At 39.4% G+C, this 17,883-nt stretch overlaps 1 protein-coding gene across 3 annotated transcripts in view; it reads right to left on the bottom strand.

Moving 5' to 3' along the window:
- The window catches only part of dennd5a (DENN/MADD domain containing 5A), a 33,124-nt gene extending 15,280 nt beyond the window's left edge, over positions 1 to 17,844 (bottom strand). Inside the window, exons 1-5 of one of the 3 annotated variants that reach the window (XM_032560024.1) lie at positions 17,580 to 17,844; positions 7,775 to 7,846; positions 6,858 to 6,967; positions 5,713 to 6,391; positions 490 to 677 (exon numbers count right to left, since the gene is read on the bottom strand). In XM_032560024.1, the coding sequence (XP_032415915.1) occupies positions 490 to 677; positions 5,713 to 6,391; positions 6,858 to 6,967; positions 7,775 to 7,846; positions 17,580 to 17,679 (1,149 nt within the window). In that variant the 5' untranslated portion in view covers positions 17,680 to 17,844. The remainder of the gene's footprint in view (positions 1 to 489; positions 678 to 5,712; positions 6,392 to 6,857; positions 6,968 to 7,774; positions 7,847 to 17,579) is intronic. The other 2 variants (XM_032560022.1, XM_032560023.1) reach the window with 2 other exon arrangements.
- Between the last annotated feature and the right edge of the window lie 39 nt (positions 17,845 to 17,883).

The following is a 17,883-nucleotide window of genomic DNA, read 5'->3' as shown; positions in this document are numbered from 1 at the left end:
AGTTAGAAATACCATGAAAAACCCACATTGAATTCATAATGATTTAAACTAGTCCTATTGTTAATTGAAACACCACGAGCTGAAAGCTTGAAAGTTCAAACTTATAACTGAATTTACGTTTGTGACATTAGGTTATGCCTTCAACTCTTCTGTGAATAAGCAGGAGTGGAAACAATTCCTGATAATGAGCCGCCTGCTGGCCAACTAAGCTGGGAAGTAAAGCTGACAGGCTTGAAATATTCTGGTACACTTGAGGCTCTATGAAAGTTAAATATAAATGGGCTCAGTGTCCAATTATCTGGAGTAACTAGATACCTCAAAGTAACTTCAAAAAGTAGACAGATGAGAGAAGAGGAGATGCTGTGAGGACAGTCCTCTATTTTTAAACTCACAGAAAAATAAGTCTTCTTTGCACACCTCTCTATTTTTGTTAAACTCAAACTCTGTTAGATATGGCCGCGTGTGTTTGTGCGCATGTTTTTTTTGTACCTCTTGTGGCAGCTCCAGCTTTGTGCGGTCATCCTGCCCATTAGAGTGGAGGCCCATCAGATACGGCACAGGAGCGTCCAGGAAGTGCAGGAGGGAAGCGGGCAGAATGGGAACATAGACATGCTGCCACTGGAAGGGGAACATTAAGGCCGTGATGCTCTCCGCCACCGTCATCAGCCTCTGGTAATCTGGTTCACAAAAAGCAGAGGTTCATCGAGGACACGCAACGGCAGTATTCTTTTCATATGACCAGTTTTCATGTCTGATTTGAGCTAAACCCAAATCAACCACATACATACATTATTAACTAAAATGTACTAATATATTGACCAATTAAATATGCTGAAGCTCTCATATAAAATAAGTCCAACACAAAACAGAAGCCTAAGGACACCATAAGGCTGATAAGCTGAGGATCCGAAAGTTTAATCAGCTAATTTATTATTTCTGGCAGAAATGAGCTCCAGCTAAAATAAATTATTTTTAAACAACATGGCTGTTTTAAATCAATCTAGAGCAGTAGGAGTTTTGTGGAACAAAAACAGAACATGACAGGAAGCTGCTTCTGTCTTTGTTGTGCAACTGAATGAGTGTGGCTATATGGCTGCTCAGTCTGTAAGGAATTAACATTCATGGCAAAGTGAGCTTAAATTTTCCAACTGGGATATAATGTAAAAATCTGTCTTGGGTAATAATAACAGGGGCATTAAACATTAAAACCACAGTCGAGATTAGGTGAAACCAGAATTAGTGTATTTTAACGTAGAGCTGCATATCTATCTACATTCTGCATATGTAGAGAGGCAAAAATCAGTCAGAAGGAGCCAAATTTCCCCAATATAGGAAAGTCAAAATGCATCAAGCCATAAAATCCAACTATTCTTAATCTGAAAGTGCATGTTATCCAACTTAGTACTCGAGAGGTTTAGTAATATTAAAAAAAACAACACTGTAATTTTCCCTTGTGACTCAAAACTAATTGCTCCATCAAAGGACCTGCAGTGCAGTTTTCTCTTATGTGTCACTGTCCTGAGAGGGGAAAAAAACAGAAAAGAAAAAAAACAAAATTGACTGAAAACTAGAAATAGTCATCGGTCAGGAAAAGCCTGATACATACATCTCTAAATCTTTGCTTTAGCTAATCATAACCACACAACCTCTTGACTCCTGAATCATCATGAACTACTCTTAAGGACATATTGACAATATCTAGATCAGGGGTCTTCAATTCCAGGTCTGATGGTCTCTGGTGTCCCTGGTCGAACATACCCGAATCAAATGGCTGAACTTCCTTATCGGTATGCAGTTAAGTTTTCCAGAGTCCTGCTAATGACCTCCTTATTTCACTGTGGTGTGTTGAAGCAGAGACACAACTAAAAGTTGCAGGACACCGGCCCTCAATGCCTAGATTTGAAAACCTCTGGTGTAGATTATGTGAATAAGAGAAAATTAAGAAAATCTTGGAAAAAAAAAAAAACGTATTGTATTTTTTTTACAAATGTAAAGCAAAGGGATTACAAAAAAATAAAAAAATCAGCAACCAAAAAGAAAATTAAATTAAGGGATTAGGTGAGTTACAGGCAGCCATCTAGTACACTGTCCTGTAGGGTAGAATAAGTAAAAGTCTCTACTATTCATTATTAGTGCAAACCAAACATTTCAGATTGTTAGCAGGCTAGGCACAAGTTCTGGTTTCTTCTTCCTGTGGGGCGTGTGTGCCCTTTGCCCCCAGGAGAACAGACACACTAAAGCGTGACACAGCTGCAGCCAGCTGACCTGCTGGCTAACTTTAAATTCCTTCACTGTGACTTGACATTGCAACACTCCTCAGAGGTCAGGGCTTCACACCTAAGTCAACGGTCATGCGAGCAAATATGCGCGCAGTCCTCATCTGCATTCCTGCTCAATCCCAGCCGACACCTACTGTGCATTCAGCAGCCGCGCTGCCTCTCCTCTTATGGTGCCAGAATAAATGCCACGGCCACATTTGGCTGTGAGCTGCTCCATAAGTGGGGAACACTCATCCCTTCAAGCATGCCGTCTTTCCCAGGATAGGGACAAGAATACTAACATCAGCCAACCCCTTTTAAAGTAGGCCATCAGAACAAGAAACTACTTAAAAAGCTGCATGACTCGAATACTTCGCAGCTGACCCAAATGAGGGCTGATAAGAGTTTGCTGATAACTATTTACTTACTCAGTGCAGATGTGACAGGAAACACTGTAAAGCACCAAATGGATTAGTTTCAACACCTCAGCTTGCTTAACAGCACAAATGGAGCAGCTTGATGGGTTTTTTTTTTGTCTTTACCTAATTGGGCAAAAAAAAAAAAGAATTAGAAAACTAAAGTGATATACTCAGGCCTTCAGAAACAAAGCATAATTCTGTCCGATCAGCCTGTCGCTCCTCAGAGATGTCAGGAGAAATTAAAATAATAGATACAGTGACTAGTATGGAGCTAAATGGCCTCTGTTCTGGAAACCAGAAAATTATGGTGACCTCCTTCCCTAACAATCATGCAGATGATCAAAAAGAAAACAGGAGTCTGTATGCTTAGGAAAAATACAGATGTGCAGACAGAAGAACATCTGTAGTCATTTTCATCGCTGTGGCTCAAATGAGCGTAGATGTGCAAGTTAAACATCCCTAGTCGGGTCAGATCTTCCCGTCAAGCCGCTCTCCCCTAATCTATCCTGTCACTTTCAGCTGCACGAATCACATACAGGCAAAAAATATCCAGGAATAGAAACAAATAGAGGCCTGACCGTTGCGCCTTACCCACACAACGAGCTTCTCAGAAAACAGGACAAGGTTTTTCCCCCCCATCATACAAAAAAAAACAAAAAAAAAAAGACTAAGGTGTTTGTTATTTTTACTCTTGATCAGGCTTCTGATGTGTAGCTCTATTTAAAACACACAACAGTTTCTGATTATTTCTGCATTTGCAGAACATCTCTCTCCTCAGAGTAATTATTCAAGCGCGTAGCCAATTTTCTTCTCGCCGGAAGATCCCCAGGCTGCAACGCGGCTCAACACCCTTCACATGTTCTGCAGTGATGAGCCTCACGGGGGTGAGGAGAGGTATGATGTCACTCTCGACCAATAATAATCATCCTGCATCATCACCATCCTCCCCCGGCTCTGGGTTGCCTGGCAACACGACAGCTTTCCCCCTTTAAAAGCTTCTCCCTCCCGGCCCCCTCCGTTTTGTAAATCACTCGCAACTGTAATGGATCCAGTCGCAACACCAGATCCAGCATCCCTTAGCGATCTACTAATTTCTCTAAAGTTTCTTTAATAAACATGCAGCCTCTGTTCATGAGGCAACACAAGAGTTAAACTGTTGATAAATAAGTGTGGACTGGGATCAGCTCTCCGTGATTCCAAGGACTAAGTGTTCTTCATAAAATCATTACAAATAGAAATCTGATTCCTGCAGTGCTCTGTACAAATTCAAAAGCAAAAATAAATACAGAAAGATATATTGCAGCATTACAACACATAAGTCTCAAGATGAATGCAATACTTTTTTTTTTTAAATTGTGAAAGTTTTGTCGATGCAGACTCTCTGAGCTCGTCATGGATGAGTAAGATTGCTTGACATGGTTAATACTGTGAAAGAAGAGCATGCAAATTAGTCCACCAGCCGTAGAAACTGACACCTGCACTTTGTCAGCTAAAGGTTTCTCTAAAGTCTGCCCCTGGCTTTCTTTAACATAATTTTGCTTCCTTTCCAGGTGAGAAAGTGTAAGAAAGACTTCCTTAAAGAAACATCTCCAAGTGATTTACAGTAGCCATTTTTCCTACCCCTTCATCAAAAACAACTTGTATACATTTTATGTGATAAACCAACACAAAAGTAGTGTCTAAATGTAAAGTAAGAGGAGTAATACATGGCTTTCAATAAAAAAAGATTAGAAAAAAGATAGGGGGGTTGTATGGAGGGCATGCCTGCTTAAGTGAACACTCTGCTGCAAGTTTCAGGAGGCATGTTTCCTCGTCTCCGTTGCTCGTTACCCACACAACGAGCTGCACAGAGAAAACATTACAAGGTTTTTCCCATAATACAAAAAAAACAAAGGTGTTTGTGAATTTTTATTCTTGATCAAGCTTATGATGTGTAGATCTACTTCCAACAGCTTGTTTCTGTATTTGCAAAGCATCTCTTCAGGATAATCATTCAAGCGCGTATCCAATTCTCTGCTCGCCGGAAGATCCCCAGGCTGCAACTCGGATGTGTGGGTAACAAGCAACGGCTGTGCACATCTGGGGACTAAACTTTGACCCGTTCTTCTTCGTAAAACCAGTTTATGATCACTCAGATCTGGCAGACTAGAGGGCCCTAGACAGAGTAATAGGATGTATAGCATGTAAAGGATGTGTTATATGTGAATGGAAATGGTTATGGGGATGTACTGTATGTACAATATGACATTTGTGTTTTTATGCATTTTTGTTTTGGCATATTTATTTATGGCTATTGTCCTTTTTGAACGTGCTGTTCTTATTGTTGTACTGCAGTTTTGCCCCCGCCTCCTAGACACATTTCTCCAACAGGAGACTAATAAATGATCTCATCTTAAATTGGCTGAGATGTGCCTGTGAGCATCTATTCTCATCTTCCCCATCAATTCTCAATTGAATTTCAGTCTGGACTTTGACTGGGCCAGTATAATACTGTAATTTCCTTGGATCCAAACTACTCCACTCAACATCTAGCTGGTCGACCTTTATGTATTGATAGGTGTGCAGCTGTGGCATACTCTTCCCATTTTCAGAAGGCATACTGAACACAGAGGATGAAGTTCAAAGATTCCAGTATTTTATTTTTTTAGATTCAACTTCAAAGATTTTTTGTTATTTGTCTCATACAAACTGAATCAAGATATTTCAGTTTCTAGTTGCTGTGTGAAAAAGTTCCAAGGGTGTGAATACTTTTGGGAGGCTAACTACACACAGATAAGAGTGGATCTATCAGCCCCAGAGACCTCAAGACTAACAGCAAACTTACAAAACCTGATAGATCTTCATTTGTAACTTTTCCTTCCCCATTTCCATGTCAAGAGATGTTTTAGTTTTGCTGAAGTATATTTCAGGATATTAAGACATTAATTAGTTTAATGTTGGTTGCATTGTTAACCAGTCATATCTACTGCAATCTTGCACGACTCTGTTTAAAAGATGTATGAAAGAACTGTATGAAACAGGAGAGTGAGACTCACGCTGTGAGTAGAGGAGGATCTGCAGCTCAAGCAGGGCGCAGGTGAACAGCTGTAGAACGTTCTCCACCCCGAGCAGATTGAACATTTCACTGATGGCAAAGTCAAAGAGCGGGAGCTCAGACGTGCTCGGCCTCTGGCACACAATGGGACCGTAGACTCCCGAAAACTTGAGCGAACGCCCCGACGGCGGGAGGGGCACCTCGTACAGGATGTTGTAGATGTAGCTCTCCAGCGGCAGCGGCGGGGGTTGGGGAGACGTGACGGCTTGGTGAAGCTGCTCCAGCACCTTCCTGCAGGCCTGGGCGAAAGCCATGGGCGTGATCAGGCAGATGCACTTGGACACGTACAGCGTGTCGCGGCTGATGTCGTACGAGTTGAAGCGCTGCAGACGGGAGATGGCCGGAGCGGCGTGGAGCACAGGGCGGGGCTGCGGGAGGCGCTGGTCCTCCGGTCCGTGCGGGGTTGTTGGGGTGTGCAAGATGTCGTACTGCTCTGCATTGTGCATGTGGTAAAGAGTCTGCATTGCACTGCATATCTGCTTGCTGGTCACCTCCTCGAAGAAAGTGAGGGCGAAGCCGTAGGTCCGCGAGCCGTCCTCTCTGGTGATGATGAACGAGTGGAACTGCGGCTCTCTGGAGTCAACCTGCGTCCTGAAGGACAGACCCTTCGGCATGCAGAGCTGGGGGAGGAGGTGCAGAAAGGAAATCAGTGATAATCTTGTGGGAAATAATACTAAACCTTAGCAACAATGCAAAAACACAAAATCCTACTAAGTTTTTTGGTCTAGTTTCTAGTGAAAATACGTTGGTACACTTGAAATACGACAAAATTAACTTACAAGTAACTTTTCAGCAAGATACAGGAGCTTGTTTTAAGCTTCTTCAATACTGACTTAAAAAAATAGTACTAGTTCAACTGTCACATTATTTCACTTACAACATGGGAAAAACAATCTGCCAATAGAACTAGTACTTTATCAAAATGAAGGAATTATTGACCTAAAACAAGCTCTTATATCTTTCCTAAAAGTAACTTGTAAATCAGCTTTGTCTTATTTCAAGTGTATTTGCTCTAGTACTTTGGTAAGATTTTGTGTTTTTACTGTGAACAATCATTACGTGTTTGTCAAACACAAATAATCATACCATGCCAACTGCATCCTGGTCGAATGGATTCCACTCAACATTGTCAGGATAATGAGCTAGGACTTTGGATTTAAAAGTTCTCCGCAACGGACTCTGCTCAAAATTCTCACCTGGAAGTCAAAACGACAGAGAGAAATGCAAAGAAAAAAAAAAAAAACAGACAAGTATGCAATTAGTTAGTTGGTTTATCACATGCAGACACTGGGGAAAAAAAGCTGCAGTTTACTGAGAAGCAAGCTTAAAGTGCCAGGCGCATCACCAAGGGAAAGAGAAAAAAAGAAATAAAATCAGCACGTTTCTCTTTAGAGGAAGTTTGTATTGCATCATGTAAAGCTGCCATCTGCATCCTGTGCCCGAAAAAGTAAACAAATTACCAGCTGCATCTTGTGAAAAGTGAAACTTTGTGGATCTAAATGCTTCACGACAGCTTTAATGGCAGTACAGAGGGACACAGAGTAAATCAGTCAGAGAAGCACAAGTTGAGTTGATTTAGACCCAGAGTAAAGCAGAAGTGATGCACACACCAAGGCAGCACTGAAAAGTCATTCAGAGTGTAACAGGGGGGGCAGGAGAGGGAGAGTAAACATTGACCAAGCGATGCCAGTGCAGGCGACACTGGATGTGTGTGCGAGATACAGAAGCAGTGATTGTCAGACATCAGCTCCTTGTTCAGCTGCTACTGGAGGAGAGGAGGGACACGAAACCAGGGGGGAGAGAAATTAGGAGTGCACAAAACGGGAAGGGCAAAAATTCATCCCAGATTCTGGGGGTTTGCAAAAAAAAAAAAAGAAGGGGATGCAGAAGTGGGAGAGGTGGGTGATAATAAGGTGCATCAGGTTGAAGGTCAAAGGGGGTCAAAGCTACGCTTTGGTCGGGAGGGGGGGGGAAAAAGCAGTGTGTGTGGTGGGAACGGTTACCTTCGTTTGACCTCGCCAATTTTCCTCTGGCCCCATCTCTGAATTTAGTATCCTCTATATACTGGCATAAAGCTACACAACAAATAAAAACAAAATATGATAATTACAAGCCTGGTTCTTGCTGGGTAGCGCATCACTTCTCAGTTTGTGAATACACATTATCACAACTCTACTTTTAGCGCTTCACTCTACGGAGAAAAATTTTTAAAAAGCACAAAATACACACGGAGAACAACATCCGCCAGCGTCAGGTGGGAATGCCGAGTCAAGCCAGCTGCCGGGGTTATGATATGAACCAAGCAGTTCTGAATGTTATTGGTGCCTCCTAAAGATCCAATGTGAACATACTGCTGCAGCATGGACAAATGTTCTCAACTCAAACACAGAAGAACAGAACCAGTTGTACTAGCAGCTTAGAGTATGATTACAGAGAAAAATCTTCTGAGCTAAATGTAAACCTGAGTGAAATAAACTGCTTAGAAGTTGGAAGTAAATGACAGATTCTCATATTTACCCAACTATGGAATAAGATCAAGCAACTAAGCACACTAAATGATACTAACACATTTTACTTCATGTTTAAGAGGGTTTGTGAAATTGATGTGCATCTCAGTAAATTTGATCATCATCAAAAAAAATTTACTTGTTTCAGTAATCAAAATGTGAAGTTTATGTAGATGTAGTCCACACAGCGTGACATTTTTAGAGTGTTTTTGACTTCCAGCTAATGAAAACAAAATTCATTTTCACAAAACATGACCTCATGTAAGACCATTAAAAAAAAAAAGGAAAATAAAACAGTTCAGGGAGTGTTGCATCAAAGGGTACTGATGGAAGGAGAAAGCATGAAACTAAAAAGTTATAATAAAAATAAAAAAAACAGATATTAGCTATTGAATTAACAGTAGCATAGAGAATTATGAAGTTAGGTCCATTCATCATTCATAATTACATTTGATTGGGCAGAAGATTAGCCTGATGTAAACCCTGCAAAAAATCTACAGGGCATTGAACAAAGAACACCAGACCAAACAATGCAGATGAGCTGAAGACGATTATCAAAGAAATTTGGGTTTTCTTAATTCCTCAGCAGAGTAACAGGCCGATCACCTAAATAACGCACAGCATTGATGCAGCAATAACAGAGCATCTTCAGTCAGAGGCTTCATCAGAAGCCCTGGAATAAAGTCTGCAACATTAGATACGTCCTGCCCACAGCTTTCAGCATCAGCAACAACTCTTTAAGGAACCCTGGATGAGATACACCATAAAATTTTCCTTAAAGATATTCTTATTCAGTGGGATGAACCTGTGTGTATCCATGTGCCTAAATACCAACACGAAATCCCAAAGTATTTATCAAAGTATTAATTCTAACATTTCATACAAATATTTCCGACTGAGTCAACTCTGTAGAATGCGGACGTCGTCAGCAGGCGGTCATGGGTTGAATAATGGTGAATGACTGCACTTACATCTCAGCCCTGTGGCTACGTTAGATTATCTAACATTTCACATAAAGCAAACCCTTTGTACTCTTTGCAAGCGGCCAGGCAATGCTGTTTACAGTCCCTCTGATGCATCACATTTGCTAAGAAGTAATGAAAAATCTCTGCCGGCACAAAAGCACTTTCATGCAGCACATAAAGTACAAAAATGTGAGACGAAGAACACATGCTGTCCAAGCGTTTCTGGCTCCCCTACGTCAGCACTGAAGTAAAGCTGTTCTTCAGCTATAATGTTGCCAATGAGAAACAAGACCTTTTCCACGAGACAAAGGAGATCATTTTTTATTACATTTATTAAATGATTCCTTTCACAAAGCCAAGAAATGATCAATTTCCTCATGTGTGGGGAGGTGATCCTCCTCTGTTGCATACTGATTAGAAATAACTTTAGAATAATAGATTTATTTGGTCGATTTTTATGGTGTCTTACGACAAATGTGGGCGACATTTGACTCAAGCTGTATCAATTTCACAAACGCAGCCTTCATCTTTAAATGATCCGATTAAAATACTGTCAGTGACCGCCAACTGACTTTTATATTGGGGTCTTTGGTACTGTTGAAGATATCCCAGTGACCGACTGAAAATCTTAAGGGTTTGGTCTAATCTGTTCGATGCCTTCATATCCATACAACCCACAGAGTCGAAAGGAGGCCAGACACACAACCCAGACTACAACAGGAGCCAGACAGCTGGATTACTAAGACTAAAAACATCAGAAAAAGAAAGAAATTGTCTCCAGTTAATATTCTACTGTAATAATGATAGCATACTGAAATTCTACGATCTTTAATAGAAATGTGTGGAAACAGAATCCAGACAGCACCACAAAAACCTACATTCTCTATATGTTTGGAGTAAACTATTTAAATCCTATGAAGACGAAGTGCAACTACGCAAGAGTTTTTCTCTGATAATCATTTTGAGGTCAGTGAGGGGTTTGTTTTCTCGCCAAAGGACACTGACACGTGGCCGAGCAAGGGCTCAAACTGACAATCTTTCAATTGGCTTTAAAACTAACCCATAGCGCCTCAAAAAAAAACCATGGAGTGATGTTTGTAACTGAGAGCAATGATTTATCTACAACTCAAAATGCAGCAATGACAGTCTGACATAATCAAGCAAATTAATCATTGGTGTTTATTAAAAATATATACAGTATATACGTATAAATATGTAAAGCAGACTGTCAAATTTAAATGTTTCTAATATGTAATTCTGCTGAACAGAATTGGGTTTTTTGGTAATAAATATGCAAAAATAAGCGCACATTGGTAACCACAACTTTTAGAGGGGCAAAGGGGAATACATAAAAAGGCTGAACTTTGCACTCAAAAAGCAAAGTTTACTGATTGTGAAACATGGGGAGGCGTTTATCGGAGTCCACATCAGCAGCAAAACAGAGGAAGTCGATACAAAACATTCCTATCTACCTTTTTAGATTTTTAAAAATCCTTAAAGATGTTCTTGAAGGTCCAAGTCAATTTGAGAATATGAAAAAAAAACTTGAGGTAAAACATGATTCTAGAGCTCTGCTATCTGATTACATAAGGAAGAATGGTCTGTAAAATTTTCTTAAATAGGATATGTGATCTAATGTTGACAATCTCTTTTGTACAAGAGGTAAAAAAAATAAAATAAAAAGAACGTACAAACTACTAAAGAGATAGACTAAACATTAAAATTTTATATTTTGGTTGTCGATACAAGCACTGAGTAACTAAACCCATCGATGTGAAAGTTTACAGATAAAAAAAATTGGTATTAAAACGGCTAGACAATCCTGAAGTTGTCTAGCTGTTTGTACTAAATAAAATTGCCTACAGCAGCAAAACCTGCTCACTACTGAACTCATTTAGTTATAATATATATTTGTTTGATTATTATTGGAATCACTGTTTGTTTCTTGAGTAAAAATTAAAAAGAAAAAAACTAATCTTTGAACCATTTGTCTTAATTTTGGTAGGATCTAGACTAATTTTAAGGAAAGAAACTAATCAGTAGATCTAGCCTTTTCCATTGCATTTCAAAATATTTTTATGAATTTTTTAGTACATTTTTAAGCTTATCAAGTCTTAAGATTACCACTAAAACTATAACATATGGCATCTTCTTACCTCACAGTCAATCAAACACCATCTGCCAAGAAAAGACCCCAATATGACATGAACTTCTAATTACTCCAGTCAAGCTCACATAATTCCTTGTTTTGTCATTTATTCAAAAGATCTGTGATGCCATGAGAACATAAATGGATATTGGTGGGAGTAGTAAAGCAGCAGTGATCAGATGAGGAGCCAGAGACCACCCACAGTTCTACGGTCCTTCTGTGCTCCGACACGCTTACGCCTACTGTAGAGAGGATCACCAGAAAAGGGATGGACCTCACTTCCTGTGAAGTTGTATTCAAGAAGAACTCAACCCAATTTCCTGCAGAACAGCATGAAATACATGCTAACATTTAGGAAAAAAATATCAATAACCGGAGCTCTGAGCATCAGATACTCTTCTTCTTCAGTTCGCAACCTTCACACTTCAGTCCCAACACAGAAACTAAACATGAAACGGCTCTGAATTTGTCTCCGATGATGAGTGATGGCTTGCTGTTTTTGCTGACATGTTCACCGGTCTAGTGTACCATTTTAAAGATCTCATCTGCTTTTGGATCAAGTGGAAAAATACTTGCAAAATTTGTTGCTTTTGTCCTGTCGTTTGGGGGGGGGGGGGGGGGGGGGGGCAGGAGTTGATCATTGCCATAGTAATATTTTAATTTTTGCAGTAGATATTGTACGTTGCAAATAAATGCAAACTATATTGTGGTGCTAAATTTAGGCCACATCATCTAGCCCTTATCAAAACATTTAAAAAATGTTCTCCCACTGCAGGAAAACCATTTCAACATCCCATCAACCAGCACTACAAGAGGCTGGCAAACGTTGTCTGTCACATTCTATATTTTCGATGAATGACAATTTCAAGCCAAGAAGTCCATGTGATCCACTTCAATGCGTCAAGTTTAAAAGTGAAATTTCACTCAGGGGAAAAAAAAAAAAGGTGTCAAAGATGTGAAGATAATATAAGTAAGAAACCAACACTTTGAAGAACTGCTTCTCAAAAGTACATCTGAGATCCTGCATCTTATTGCATTCAACTAATAAGGCACACAACTGCAAACTGCCATCATACTTGATCTAAAAAAATAAAAATAAAAAAAACCTCTAAAATGTATTTCTAGGTAGATTGTTAATATCCCCGAACTGCTTATCAAGCTCCTGAGGAAAAATTATCAATGAAACTGACCAAGCTTTCTAGCTGAACCATTCGTCCTCATTTGTTTGCAGAGAAGGGTTGAAGAGAGGCAGCCCAGAAAATTTAAAAGGATATTTAGCATCTGAATAAAGAGAGCCTGTCCATAGAGTTTACTCATGTCCCAGTTCCTGCTGTTTCCAGTGTCGCTGAGAGGCCGCAGGGTCATACATATGCAAATCAAGTCCCAAGTGTGCTGCCAAACACAGCGCCGAAAGAAATTTTTTGAATCCATTTCTTTGTTGTTTTTTTTCTCCACTGTACATGAGTTAACACTTCACATCATATTAAGAATAAATCACACAAAGAGTTTCATTTAATTCCCTGGAGAAAATCCAACAGAAAGAGAAAGAAATTGCTTATTTCATTCACAGTATCAATCACCAGCCAGCAGTTTGTTTCAGCCAAGTTAGCAGCCTAAACTCAGTTAAATCGTTCAATGTGAGCTTTCGGAATAACAGAATGACAAAGCAGTGGTCCTCAAATGCTTGGATTTAAAAAACTTTTGAAAATGCAGAATGACAAAGAGAGCAGGGTTTTCCTTAATAGACTGAAATGTATGAATCCCATCCAAAAACAAATAGGAATTATAAGATTCCCTGTTTCTGCATCAAAAAATATTTCTTCAGTCAAACATGATCAGACCCATCTGGTCAAAGCATTTCTAGAAATCTGGTCAAAGTTCTTAGTTTTGAAACACGTACTGAGTAGCAGAATAAAACTGTCGGATTTTACAGTATTTTACCCGTTGACCACACATCAGAGCCAATCAGAGAAAAAATGGCTAATTCTCATCTTTGGCTGATTGACTGGTTCATCTCTAATCATGACCGAAACAACTCAGGGATGCAGACTTGACCTTTCATAAGCAACCGGCTACAGAAATCCCCGTTTTGCAATTCTACCCAACTGACTCAGGCAACCTTATTAGAGATAACAGAAAAACAACAGCATTTATGAACATCCTGAGTACTTTTTTTATGTGCATTCTGAAAAATTACATGCAGCTCTTGTCAAAGAAAATCTAATCCACTGCAGCTAGCAAACTGAAACCTGAAGCCATGAAACCTTCTTGTAACGCCATTTATTTATTCCTGACTTGGCAAAAAATGAGAACTTCTAGGAACAGCATACCTACAACAAACGTTTATCTTCAGCCCGTGACAATGGAATTTCCACACCATTTCCTTTCTTCAAGTCATAACTGAAACAGTTGATAAGGGCAAGCCCCTAACCTCTTTCTACAGTAAACAGCAGCAAAGGGCTGTAAGTAGAACATCAGAGATGTTTGACCTCAAACCTTCAGGCTGTGCATCTGAGCAAGGTTTCGGTGGGTTGCATTTTCTGACTATGCACAGACACTTAAAAGAAGTGTTATCACACACCTGGGGAAAACATGAACTTCCTATGCAATGAAGTCAACTTTTGTTTTTTTAAAAAAAGGTGATTTTTAAAAGCATGATAAAAATCATACACAGTGACAGTAAGGCACATTTTTTAGGAACCTGTAAAAATTATTCTGTAAATGTCTGACTCACACTTCATGCTGCCGTCTACTACCTATGAAAAAAACACTTTGATCTGATCAACCATAATAAAAAAAAAGTCATTGTATTTTCATTTTTAGTCACACTACAGAACATTCTGAAAAACAGGAATCCCAATACAGTATTTCTTCTGCCCACACATATTTCATAGATTTTTTTGTGTTACAACCACAAAGCTTATTATTTTTGCTTAATGGAAAAAAACAAACATTAGATTTGTCTTTAACTGTGTTGAATACATAATGAATTATAATGAACATTAAATGTAAAGCCAACTTAAAACAGAAGACAAGCAGACAAGATTAACTTCAAAACTGATCAGTGGTCAGAAAACAAAATAACCTTGTGTCTGCTTAAGATTGGGTATAGTATAGTTGTCAACATAATATTTAAAAAAAACAAACTTTTAAAAAGATTCTATTTTCCATCAAATACTGATGCAAAAATCAATATTTGGTACAGAATGCTGCACAGCAGCCCTGCAGACACACAGACACTCCCTTCCCTCACTTGCAAGAGCTCACCTGAACAATCATGGCTAAGAATCAAAACAGCAGTGTGGTGCTGGGAATTGACAATTGGTTAGCACATTTTCATCTATAGTGCGATTCAACTCCCATAGCATGGCGAGCACATCTGGAGAAGAACCTCTGTGGCCATCTTCAGTGAAAAAAGCAAACATTTTGACTCAAGGGATATTGCTCATAAGACAGGAATGTCAAAAAGAGTTGAAGGGAGAAAGTAAGTCATCGTGCTAGCTTTGCTAGTACCATTATGCAAGTGAAGCGTCTTAAATACAGAAACTCCGCTGTTTAAGATGAATGTGAGAAGCTAAGTAAAGCTCTTGCATGTCCTGAACTGAAGTAGTAAAGCTACACGATGTAACACTTTCTATTTAAATTTTGACAACTTACTTATAGCCCCATTGCAATGTTAAAATGACAATGTGTCAACAACGGTGAGCAGAAACCAGTCAGAACTCACGGCGATCTGACTTTTTATGAATCTAGCTCACTCAAGTTGATCATGGAGGGGGAAAAAAGGTGCAAAAATGACCAGAAACTGAACAGATCTGCTGCTAAATACTTTGTGAACTTCCCAGTAGGGTTAATAAAGTATATTCATTCATTCATTTGTACAAACTGGATTTTTCTACACTGTAAACATGTTTTGCATGGGCCACAACTTTTTGTTTATTTTATAACAAAAAAGGTATTTCCAATTAACTGCTTAACTGAATTCAACATACATACTTTCATGAAGGGTTTGTTTAATGTATTGCTCTACAGGAAAGTAACACTTTCAATTTATATATTTCTTTTCTAAATGGGTGCTAAATTGCCTTCTATTCATTGGTCTTACCCCAATAAAGATAGAGCCAGTATCTTTATACTGTTTTTAGTTGTATGCTTCTGAGGGCATTCTCTAGAAAGATTTCTGTCCTTTCAAAAAAGGTTTCTGTGGTATTGAAAATTGTCTGGGGCATTTTTCTTAGCATCACTATCAAGGATGAAATTTTAGTATCAGGGTAACCATAGCGCCTGGTTACAAAAAGGAGACTGCATGCTCTTAAGTTTTATTTCATCCTAGAATTTTTCCTTAAAGCTGTAACCAGGAACTTGAGAAAGGAAGTAAAAAGGAGAAGCACATTACCCTTAAACAACTAAAACGATTTTTGGTGCGGTTGTCACTTTAAGGAGGGAAGAAGTTTCTTTCAGCTACAGCAGCCTCACAGGCCTTTCACTACCTGTTGAGTCACAATAAATCACACCTGAATGAGACAGAAACAAGATAACAGGAAAATTTCACAGATTTTAATTGGTTCCTGTTTTCAGACAGCAAGATATTCAAGGTTGCCCAATTAAACAAGACTGAAAGTAATGGGATTCTAGCCCCAGTTGTTACCCGTTTTAAGTTGAAAAGAGTCGTTTTTACAAACCAGAACAAGAAGTTTCAGTATTAATAAGCATAATGGGACATTTGAATGCAAATATAATCTTAAAGATATAATCTGAGGTCAGTAGACCGGTGTTTAGTTCTTAAGCATTCAGGGTTTCCCCATAAAGTATTGTTAACACTGGCATTAGAGTGGGAAACCCTGACATTAGCACTAAAAAGCCTGGTACATCTTACAAAGTTTAATGTCATAAAACAGTAAAAACACTTAAAGGAAATTAACAGACCTAAAAACTTCCCAAAGCAGACTTTGTTAACTGAGGCACAAAATATAAAGTGCTGTATTTAAATTTGAAAACAGTGATTAGACTTCTTATGTCAAAGGTATCGTTGAATTCAAAATGTTTAGTTAAATTTGTTGCTGCACACTAGCACAGTTGTTGTCTAAAGTACTGACAGTGCTTCGGGTCTGTTTCATTGTCAACAGGCAACAAAAAGGTGTTTTCTCGGTTTGTGTTTTGATTTCTGAGGCAATCATCAGTCCTGCATGTCAGTTGAGCTGAGATCTGGTGATTTAATACCACATGTCGGCCCTGACATCACCGTCCTGGTCATCACACACCAATGTGCCAATCACTTGTACACAGTGTTGGCCACTCACGTCACACTTCGTTGCATTTAAACTAATCACTTGCCATGGCACCAAAGTGTCCCCCCTACAGCATAACAAATGCCATCAAATCTTATTCACAGTGGGAGGCCTAGGTGAAGATTTTCCCTTGAAAGTCTCAATTACTTGTATCCTATCACTTCAGCTCCCAAGCTATATGCTGCAGAGGTCTCTTTCAATCACAATACTTTTGCTGAGGAAAAAAAAAACAACAACAAAAGGGGCCCATCCGGGGGGAAAAAACAGATGTGTGACGGACTATTGTGCTAAGATTAGGCATTTAAGCTATTTATGTCGTTGTTTATGAATGGAAGGGTGTGCCCTTTTTAAAATGTTACAAGTACAGTGAGTCTCTGGTGGATGCTGGTATTGTGTAGGGGACATCTGACAGTCTGAACTACGTCATGTGTGCATGACTATTTTCATGTATTCTCTTTACGTAATTGTAACAAGCACATAACTGTTAAATATACGTACTCCGCTCTAAAGTGCATTTGAAGCTGAGTGTTTCCCACTTTAAATGTTTATTACAACACACCCCAACACGGACAGAGAGGAGGTTAAGGACAACCACTGAATTAAAATGAGATAAAGAGGAATAACCAGTCAGTAATCCCGTCGATCCTAATCGAGCGTTACAAACAAACAGGCGGAGGGAAGGTAAACTAGGCCCAGCGTTATTATACTCGATTCGCTTTCACCTCAACAGCCGACATTACATATTAAAAACACACAAATAAACAAGAGTGAGTACAACAGAAAACAAAGAGCCCCAAAAGGAAAATAAATATTGTAGGAACACATGTTTAACCATCTAGTTTTTCCTTATTTCGCCCAGCATCAACACGACATTTTATCCCAACGGCTAATAGGCTTACCGGACAGTTCGTCGGGTTCCAGCCCGCTTTCGGTGTCGAGTCCGCAGATCACAAAATAATCTGCGAACCGGGAGGAACCGGAGCTGAAACCGGTGGTCATTTTGAGACTGGTCCGGTGATGCCCTCACACCTGGAACACCGAGCATATTAAAGTAACTCGGAAAAGTGATTTCTCCTGGCCATTACGTGTGAGAAGCTACTGCGAGGCTCGAAAATCTGCACTCATATTTAGCTGCTGAACCCGCAGTAGGCACAGCCGATCCGCACACATCCGCTAAAGCCTCCTTCAAAATAAAACACCCTT

The sequence above is a fragment of the Xiphophorus hellerii genome, chromosome 4 (assembly GCF_003331165.1).
Source record: "Xiphophorus hellerii strain 12219 chromosome 4, Xiphophorus_hellerii-4.1, whole genome shotgun sequence".
Lineage (NCBI taxonomy): Eukaryota > Metazoa > Chordata > Actinopteri > Cyprinodontiformes > Poeciliidae > Xiphophorus > Xiphophorus hellerii.
This window is presented reverse-complemented; position numbering and strand designations above follow the sequence as displayed.